General features: G+C 39.9%; 1 protein-coding gene across 1 annotated transcript in view; it reads right to left on the bottom strand.

Annotated features, from left to right (window-relative positions):
* Positions 1-573: 573 nt before the first annotated feature.
* The window catches only part of MRPS6 (mitochondrial ribosomal protein S6), a 28648-nt gene continuing 18683 nt past the window's right edge, over positions 574-10538 (bottom strand). The window contains exons 2-3 of the mRNA XM_079974989.1: positions 9660-9799; positions 574-1187 (exon numbers count right to left, since the gene is read on the bottom strand). Coding sequence (XP_079831115.1) covers positions 1007-1187; positions 9660-9799 — 321 coding nt within the window. The 3' untranslated portion in view covers positions 574-1006. The remainder of the gene's footprint in view (positions 1188-9659; positions 9800-10538) is intronic.

The following is a 10538-nucleotide window of genomic DNA, read 5'->3' as shown; positions in this document are numbered from 1 at the left end:
TCAAGATTATTCGGTACACCCTTTTTATACATGTGTATACAATCCTATTTGTGTATGGCTGTTTTGTTTTCAATTGGCGGAAGGGTGTTGTTCATTATTTTTATTGTTACTTGTTACATTGAAAACAAATAAAAATGTAAACATTAAAAAAAAATAAAGTCTTCCCTAACCTTAAAAAAGGAGCAGCACTGGAAATCTTATTGGGACTTATGGAGGAAAAACATGGAATGAGAATAAAATTAGGAAATTGCTAAGGCTTTATTGAATCTATCCATCTACTAAGGTAATGTAATTGTTGTTATTAATCCACACAATTAGTATTTCTAAATGGAGAAGCAGCAGCCAGCAGTTATATTTAGGAATATATTAAAAACAAATATCAGGATAGTGTCTGGTTCTATTTTGTAAAAATAAAACCAACACTGCAATGTACATTTTTGTATAGCCATATTATTTTCTTAACTTCCATGAACTAGTACCCAGCAGCATTTAAATGCATTGAAAACAATATGCTAGTGATCAGAATTAATTTACTAAATGTTCGTTCCTTTATAAACCAGTCATTAAATGTTCTTTTTGTTTTTTTTATTACATTCATTAACAAATTTTGCATTAAATGTTATTTACATCATGGTAGAACATAATAACTGTATACGTATATGATATCTGAAAGGTCCTAACTGAAAAAAACAATGGTAGTTTGACAGTTTGTGCATGTTTACTTGGGATCAAGTCCTATTTTGTTCAACAGGACTTGGTTTTTTCTTTTTCTTTTTCAAGCATGCATTAAGACAGCAGCCTGAATTTTCTAGGGCAGGATAAACTTCAGCAACAGATGCAATACTTTGGGGGGAAATGCCCTGATTTTAAAATACAAAGTATATATATAAAACTTCATTTGCTGCAGAATAGTCAAAAGTAGGCACCTAGGCACGCTGCATAAATCACAGATCCTTACAACTAGGTTCAAATTAGGAGCAGCAATGCCTCTATGGTCTCCGGCTATTTATTTCTTCATCTTTGTTAGTTTATCTTCAGTGCTGACTGGTATCATGCCCATGCATTCTTCTGAATTTGCCACATGGTGCTTTAAAATGGAGGACCGGATCACATCAATATCACGTCCTAAATGGTCCTTTATGGCTGAAACAACTGTTGGTGGAGAATTGAAGTCTACCAAAAAATACCTGGAAATAAAGAAGAATACAATAAAAACAAAGCTATAAGAATGAAAGAGCACAAGGGCCCTGGTGGATGAGAACAAACGTCTATCTAACGCAGCATTTCTTAAAGTGGCAAACCACATGCCAATGGGGTATGAGGGCAGCAACACTTTCCTGTTGCTGCTGTTTCCCACAAAATGGTATGCAAAGACATCATACCTCTGATCCCGGAGGCATTATATACCTTTTGTGACTCATACTCACTCCTTGAATTTGCCCAATTCCCTTTTAAAGCCTTCTAAGTTGGCATCCACTAAAAATGCCAGAAGTTACATAATCCCTTTCCTTTATAATCACAACAGATCCAAGCTCATCTTGAGAGTGTCTGAACTTCTAGAGATCAAAGTTCCAGAAAAGAAATGCATTTCCAAGAGGCGTTCTAGTATACAGATTTTATGAATTTAGGGCAAGCCCCCAGAGTACCATTTAATTGTTGCTCTGAACAAGGACAGAGCTTGTATGAGAGACTATGTATTCCATGCATTCTTCCTCTCCATACAACTGGAGAGCACCATCATGTCACACATATGCTACCAAGTACAGATATCCGATATCAGAGAATCTAGTTACATATTGTTAGATATGCACGCTCCCCATCAAAAAATTTGCTATAGCAAGATGGCATTTTTCTATTTAGAAATGGGAAGCAAAAAACAGGTCAAGGCAGCAGGTATTTATTGTCCTTTTGCTTTAAAAGTTCAAATTACTGAGGACAGAAGCCACATCTGAAGACAGGCAACACCAACTTAAGAGTCTTGGCATTCATTCAGAGGCTCTGCATACCATACTGTAGTTCTCTGCAACCTTGGCAACAACGCAGAGATTTAATTTTCACACACTTCTAGAACTGCCTGGAATTCTTGGTATCAAGGTAAACATTCTCCCATTTGCCAACGTCTACTTTGACGAACAGAGTGTTTACCATGTGCAAGAACATTTCAGATCTTCGATTTCACTCAAGTGCAAGGAAGAATCCCGGAAATTTGTTTCATGGGAGCAAAGTGATTTTCAAAACTTCACTGTGATGATATGAACACCCAGTCGTTTTTCTACAAGCTGTAGTGGCTTCTTTTTGAGGATGGAAGTACTAGCTTTGAAATGGGAGACAAAACCAGTGCCTGGTTCCATTAGGAAGAAGCAACTACTTGGAATAAAGGAGGATTGGGATGAGAGAAGCTCCCAAACTTCCGCCAAATCTTTTCTACTGCAGTCTCCCTCCAGTAAAATTCTAGGCAAGATTGCATAAGCAAACATGCATCTGGAACCCTATGTGAAGGACAACCAGTAGTGTAGTGATGGCCAAATTTGGCCCTCCAGCTGTTTTGGGACTACAGTTCCCATCATCCCTGACCATTGGTCCTGTTAGTTAGGGATGATGGGAGTTGTAATTCCAAAACAGCTGGAAGGCCAAGTTTCCACTGCAGTAGTGGAAAGATAGCAAGCAGGGGAATGGTTTAAACATACATGCTCACCACTTTTCCAGTCCAAACTGACCCCTCCCCTTCCACAATCTATTTTCCCCTCGAAAGTAGCCACTGGTGTTTTTATGCACATGCTCAATTTATATTTTATTCAAAGTTTTACAGTGAATTGAAGTAAATTTTAAAAAAGAAATTCACACGTTTGTACGACATCAAATCAAACTCTCAGAAAAGTAGAACAGTATCCTAGGATACCAGCTTGGTTAAATAAATCATCATCATATGAGTTTTCAATGATCAACCAACTACAACTACATAAATTTCCATATGAGGAAAAACAATAGTTCTGGGGTATACTGCAGCAAGCATCATATTAGAAAATGCACTTCATCCTGAGAGGAAGAAAAGTGAGAATGCCTCTTAAAATAGAATTCTCTGTTCTCTGTTTTTGTAAGTAATTACTGGCCCGCCATTAAGACTAGTTAAGCCTGGCAGGCTCTAAGGCAGGGCCTTTTCAGTAGCGGCTCCAACATTATGAAACTTCCTCCTAAGAATGTGCAAGTTGACTGCCCCATGCCACAATTTTTAAAAAGCCTTTTGAAAGGCACATTTCAAATTAGTGTATTTAGCTGCTGTTTTATTGATATTCAACTGCCAAGTCTCTGGAAATGAAAATAATATTTTAGTGGTCTAGTACAGTGTTTCCCAACCTTGGGTCTCCAGCTGTTTTTGGACTACAACTCCCATCATCCCTTGCTAGCAAGACCAATGGTCAGGGATGATGGGAATTGTAGTCCAACAGCAGCTGGAGACCCAAGGTTGGGAAACACTGGTCTAGTAGACTGTAATCCAATACTAACTTTCTGGGGATTGTCCCATTCAACACAGTGGGGCTTACTTTTGAATAGACATCTAAAGGATTGTGCTGTTAGTTGACTTCGAAAAATGAGGTTTGCCCTATTTCCTTTCATATGGAGCTTGCAGCATTTAGTCTTAATGAGGCATTACTGTAAACTGAGTGAGAGAAAAATTCAAGAGCCATGTCTTTTAAAGAAACAAAACCTTAACATTTTCCTCCTATCTGTGCTCATCTAATCCTCCTGAAACAAAGATATATAATGTATGTTCTATGTCTGCATCTTTTGGGGAATAATTATGACACACTCACAACATAACCCCCCTTTTACATTTTACTAATTTTTCTACTACCTTGCTAAGCGAGAATAGCGGGCTGCTTTCCATTGTGTCTTTAAAACTGAAACGGATTCTGCTCCAAAAGGAATGGCTTGCAACTCGTGTTCTCTCCTGCTCATATAGGCAGGCAGTGGAAATTTCCACTGTGCTGCTGTTGATGATAACTGAAGGCAGCATTGGGGGATGGGGGAGATGAGATGCTGCTGCTGCATTGTCTTTGTCGTTGCCATTTAAGCAGCAGCAAGAAATGTTATCAGGAGATACAAGAAACATAGCAACTTGCAGCATGCAAGTTTATTAGCTGTATCAAACACCCCCAGTATTGGAGCCAGTCTATGGATTTGGTATGTATCCGTGTACAAGAGATCAGGAAAATCCACCTTTGTCTTTTGGAATTATAGCCCAGGTATGCCCCAGGCAAACAAACAAAAAAAAAAAGCAACTGCATTTTAAGAGCTGAGCTGGAACTTACTTTCTGTTCGTAGGCAATCAAGCCAGCACCGATTGTGTTTTGTGCAACCCAGCAGCTCTATAATGTGTGGAGCAGCTCCATGTTCAGCAATGAGTTGTGACCGGGTATGTTAAGTACAGTAGCACTACAGTTTCTCGTGCAAAGTAACAAGACCTGGTGCATGTGGTTTGAGGATGGGATGGGAAGAAAGGTGGTTGGGGAAGAGAGGAGGTGGCAGAGATCTATTTACAGAGATGTAACATTCATTTGCAGGCAAAACTGATGGAAGTACAGCTCAAACTCCCCAGGCACCAGCAGCAAAAACTGGTACAGAAAAACAAAAAATCAGGACAATTCCACTGATTCAGTACAGAAACCCTAGTTATTTTGGTGCGCTGTGCATAAAATGTGATGGGGACTGTTAAGACTTTTTACTGCCAAAATAACATTAAAGAGTTAAATAAAGACCTATTTCAGATCAAACAAGTGGTAAGAAAAGAGGACTGGATATTGAACTGTATCCAGGCCAAGATTAAATCCAGGGATTTAAAATATAGTATACTAGACAACTATATTCCCGAATGAGTTTATCAAAGTTAATCAGCACCAGAGAAACACCTGGACCAGGCTTGTTTTGGAATCCTATTGGGAAAGCAGTTCTCAGCTGATCTTGTGTGAATGAGGGCCCAAGGGAGAACCTGGTTAAGCCCAGGAAATTTCCATGTTTTAGAAAGAGTCAGCTTCAGCTTTCCAATATGCCATCACAATTTTTAGACTACACCACAGAAGGCTTATTAAGTCAAGATGAATATCACCGATTGTGTGGCTGAGAGACACGCTAGAATAACTTCTTGTCTACTAATGGGCAAGAGCCAAACTGGGAATCCCAAAGGTGCTGGACACGTCTGGAAAAGATCAAATGAGCCATATTAACATCTGAATCTGAAACACGGTCAGCTTTCGCTTGCAGGCCAAGTCCATCCCCTCTTGACTGCTATGCAAGAGAAGTGGGACAGAACCCTCCATTTGCCTCTCAAAATACCGCCTGGACTAGGGGGCAAGGAATCCTTGAGCTGGGCACAGCACAGATCACAAGGACAAAGCTTTTTCATAGAGCAAGTTCCACCAAGTACAATGGGGCTTACTCACAGGTAAATGGGATTAGGACTGCAGCTTTACCTGCCTTTTGTGCAACAACTGCAACTTAAGTGTTTACACACTTGGCAAAACAAACGGCTTCACATTTGGAAGTATAGGGTATACTCCAATCCAATGTACTGAAGAATATATTTTTTTAAGGATATTTCATCTCAGAAGAATCAGGCAAAACCCTTGAAAAGCACAGTCGTACCCACCAGCCAACATCAACTGATGGCAGTTTCTAGTATCCCATAGAATGCAAGTCTATTTATGAAGAATGAAAGCGAGAAGAAAAATGTTAAGCAATAATTTCATGATTCGATGTGCTAGGAAACCTGCCATATGGTAGACGTTTATGTCCACAACTGAATTTCTTTTAAAAATGCAACACCAAGAGACATTGCCATGATCCAGGAAAGAGGAAACAAGAACAACAAACCACCACTTTCATAGCGAACACCAAGGACAATTTGCTTCAATTCAGTTTTCATACCTTAAGCTTTTTCAAAAGACATCTATTTTCCTTTTATGGCTTTTTGTGCAAAACATATACATGCAGATTGTAACATCATTTCAACAGCAACATATCTATTTGTACGCTTTCTACATATCAGAATTGTCTCTAGTACACAAACTAAATAACTTTTTTTTTTTGTATGAATGCAAGATGGGACTCTGCTGGATCAAGCTGATGGTTCTTCCAGTCAGACATCCCATTTCCTGGAAAGCCCACACACAGGACGTAAAGACAATAGCCTTATTATTGTAGTAGTTGTTACTGCTTTTATTTTATTAATACCCCGCCCATCTGGCTGGGTATCCCCAGCCACTCCAGGCGGCTTACAGCATATATAAAAACATAGTAAAACGTTTGGTCCAGAGCAGTTGGCCCTGCTACTTCTGGACCAGGGGACTGCATCATGACGGATAGCAAGGATATACTTATCCTCCAAGAATTTGTCTAGTCTAGTTTTAAAACTATCTAAGCTATTTACCGATTAAAAATGTTTTGAAGCTACCCTTCACCCTTACAAATACCAGACCAATACTGTATAGAAATGGCATGACCAGAAAATCATAATCAAGTGGCCATCACTACATTGCGTGAACACTGCCCACAATAGTGTATGGATCCTATATGGATCAGCTTTTTTATTTCTAAGTGAAATGTTGTAATGGATGAAAATACAAAAATGAACAGTGTTAGTGGACTCCATCAACTTTAATTGCTTGCCTTTCGGGTAGACTCGCACTGGCAATGCAGATTCTATTCACTGCAACTTAGAAATCTGCCTCTGCAGTACGACAACCTACCTAATCCCCAATCCTTTTCTCATAGGGCACACTCAAGAGAAAGTAGATGCACTTCTATTGAAATCAAGTGCTCAGCTAATGGAACTTAAGTGCACTTAACATCTGCTGTACAGCACCAACAGATTTTAGCACACACACCTTGCAAAATACTTGAACAGAACGCTGTGCGCCTGTGTCACATCATCAGTTTAACAGCACAAATGCTAGTGGTAAATTTAAACTCGGGTTGAACTCTTATGCAACTCCAGACACAGCGCAAGCTGTAGCACTTATTGCCAGAGTTTGGATGCCAACGCACATCAATACTTGCTTGTTCTCACACAATCAAGAAGATGATGCAAAACATGAGGTGTATTGAGTTTGGTGTGGTTGCGCAGCATATGCGCATGAAACAAAACAGATGCAGCTGAAAGGCTCGTAACTCAGTAGTAGGACCCAGGACCTACCTGAAAACAGTCCTAGACCTAGATGCAAACCCCCCAAGTCACAGCCAGTCAGTGTAGGCAATAATGACCTAGATAGTCTGGCTCAGTTTAAGTCAGTTTCCTCTGCTCCTATCTCAACACATGCCTATCGACATGCAGCTCCTTAGGCACAGGAATGCTTCCAGTGTGGGGTATTTGTAAGAGAAAGTGTTTTGTTCTGTTTTTTGAAACTAAACCATGGTGTGGGCTTTCTTTAGCAATGCATAGGGCCTTTTCTGTGGCTGTGCCCTGACTATGGAACCCACAAGCCAAAGCAGGTTAGATGGACCTCATCTCTGCAATTTCAGGAAGACACTAAAAATGCTTTTATTCTGCACTGCTCTCAATTATTTTTTAACTTGTAAAGGTTTGAGTCCACTCCTCATGGTTTGCAAGATATGCTCTTAATCTGGTTTATTTTTCAAACTTGGTTTTAATGTGTGTTTTGCATGCCCCCCTTGGGGAAATGAGCTAGTACCAAAAGGCAGATTAGAAATATGTTTCTTTATAAAGAAATACATTTCTTTATAAATATAAATATATAAATATATTTATAAATATATAGTTATGTAAGTTATATAAATTATAACTATTATAAATTATAGCTATATATAAATATATAACTATATAGATTATTGTAAGGGATGGAAATACAAGATAATAAGCTTAAAATATGAACATGTTTTGAGTGGCTATCATTTCAGAGGTGCATCTCTGCAGTTTGTGCAGCAGTATCATTTGAAATATCCGCAAGGGAAAACAGGTAATAAGCTGCATTGGCTGCCCATCAAGGTGTGCACATTTGTATCTTCAAATGCCAGGGAGAAAGTCTGCAAGTTGTTATTTTGATTATTGAATGAAGTCTCTGTGCGACCCTGGTTGCCTAGCAACATTTCTCCATCCTTGCTTACAGGCATTTCTCTTTCAAAAGATATTCTCAGGGAGTTCAACAGCAAAATGTTAAGCAATTATAGGATAAACTCTGCAGTCCATTGTAATCATTTATCTAATGCATCTTAATTTTCAAATGCCAAGGCATTATTTTCTTGGGCTGAAGATATTTCTCTTAAAATCAGTAACTACAATAATAACTCTTCTTTTACTTGTGCACAGCCATCTTTAATAATGATTTCACCATTAAAAACACCCTCAAAAATATACTTTGGTTCAGATATGCAAAAGGGAATAAAATCAACCCTGAATTAGTACCTCAAAAGATAAATAATTATTATTTCCAACTGGCTTTGGTGAAATAAAAATGTTACCTTGGAAAGGAAGTGTCTACATGAAGGGCGTTTCTTAACAAAGGAAATAGTAAAGAATCAATGCTTGCATTAACTAGCAGATAAATATGAACAATGAAATTATCTACCCAAATTACTGTGTGCCTCATTTTGGAATTGTTAAGTAAAAAGATGTGTGTACTTTGTGGAGTCTACTTCAGGAAAGAAACAGTTTAATTCTGAAATGAAAAGTTTATCTAAGTTACATTAATTACCCAATGGAAATTAAGAGGCCCTTAGCAATAACTTCTGTATCTGGGCTTCAATCCAAAGAAGAGATATGTGTATGCAGAAAAAAAACAGCACACACAGCTGTAACTGATGACCACCGTGTCCCTAATCAGTAGAAATAGTTGCAGCAACATCCAAATAGTTGCAGCAACATCCAAACCTCAGCTGCACACAATGTTCTCCCCTATGCTCCTACCTTGTCTTTAGATCATGGCTTTGAGCATTTATTTAACAGCTAAGGGTTACCTACTCATGTTGCTTGCAAACCTCCCCCTGCCCAATAGCACCACAGCTCCTTCAAACTCCTCCCATACCCCCCTCTCACAGCTTCTTCAACACACCCATCCCCACCTGCCACCCCACTGCCAATTGCCATCCCCCCCAGTGCACCCTAAACTCTCGCATCCCCCCACCGATTGCCCAAATCCCAAGACCCTGTTGCCGCTGCCACTCAAGGAAGACAGGGGAATGAAGATGAGTGTCTATCTCCTCTTGACTTTTCACTGCCAACAGAAAGTGGGCAGCAACACAGGGTAAAGAGACTTGCTTCTATTTCATTCCCCTCCTTAGTTGCGGCAGTGAGATCTTAGGATGGAGGAGAGGGGGTGGGAGAGTTTTGAGAGGACTGCTGGTGGTGGTGACAAAAGCGAGCATGTGAAGGCCTGCGGCTCTGCCTGGACCAGCCACCCAACAACCTGCTGCCTGCCCAGCATGGCCACCTGCTTATTTGAATCCTGGATTCCCCTTGCCCTGATGTATGTGTGCGCATGCAAACAGGCAGGCAAGTGGAGGCAATGCGAGAAAAGTGTGAAGGCCAGCCACCTGCCCACTTACTCTGCCAGCCTGTCTACTTTGCTTGCCTGCTCCGCCCAATGTTGTCAGGCTGCAACTTCTCCCCTTTCAAAAATATTCCATGGCAAGAAATGTGAAACTCATACCCTCCTCTGGTGTGACGTTGATTGTGCTTTGAGATTCTGTATGGCAGCGTTCTTTCGCCCAGGTTTTCCAAATTCCTCACCACTGCTCCTCTCTCCATCAAAGCTTCCACTGTGCGTTTCAGTGTTGCAGCTGTCTCAGGCTTTAAACACAAAGAAGACGACACTTGTTTGTAGTGCAGTAAGTGACTATTGCCCCCTATACTTACCTGGCAAGAAAATAATAAAGGAGGAACTGGAATAGATGTCAAAGGGGAGGGGGGAATTCTGATTCTTTTCTCCATAACCTTCAAGGGTGCTGTATCAGACTATAACAATCACTAACAGCAACATAGTGCACCTGTTTCTTCACAATTACACCCAACTGAGTTCAATGGGAGACATTCTAGACTGAATGTGCATTTTTGACAGCATCAAATATACCGTTTTTTTCGCTCTAGAAGATGCACCAGACCATAAGATGCACCTAGTTTTTGGAGGAGGAAAACAAGGGGGAAAAAAATTCTGGATCTCAGAAGCCAGAACAGCAAGAGGGATCGCTGCGCAGTGAAAGCAGCAATCCCTCTTGCTGTTATGGCTTCTGGGATAGCTGTGCAGCCTGCATTTGCTCCATAAGACGCGCACACATTTCCCCTTACTTTTTAGGAGGGATAAAGTGAGTCTTATAGAGCAAAAAATACGGTATTTAATATACTGCACATTACAACATTACAACCTCAAATAACTTCTTATAAATGCTGCAAGTTTCCAGAAATGCACTTCTAAAGTGTGTTTTACCTATACCCATATTGTAATTAACTCAGGAAGTCAAGCTTGTCCTATTACACCACACAGGCTGATAATTTCTTTCAATTCCATTTAAGGGTCATTGCATTACATTAA

The sequence above is a fragment of the Podarcis cretensis genome (assembly GCF_951804945.1).
Source record: "Podarcis cretensis genome assembly, chromosome: 4".
Classification (NCBI taxonomy): domain Eukaryota; kingdom Metazoa; phylum Chordata; class Lepidosauria; order Squamata; family Lacertidae; genus Podarcis; species Podarcis cretensis.
Note: the sequence above shows the minus strand (reverse complement) of the source record. Positions and strands in the feature narration are given on the sequence as shown.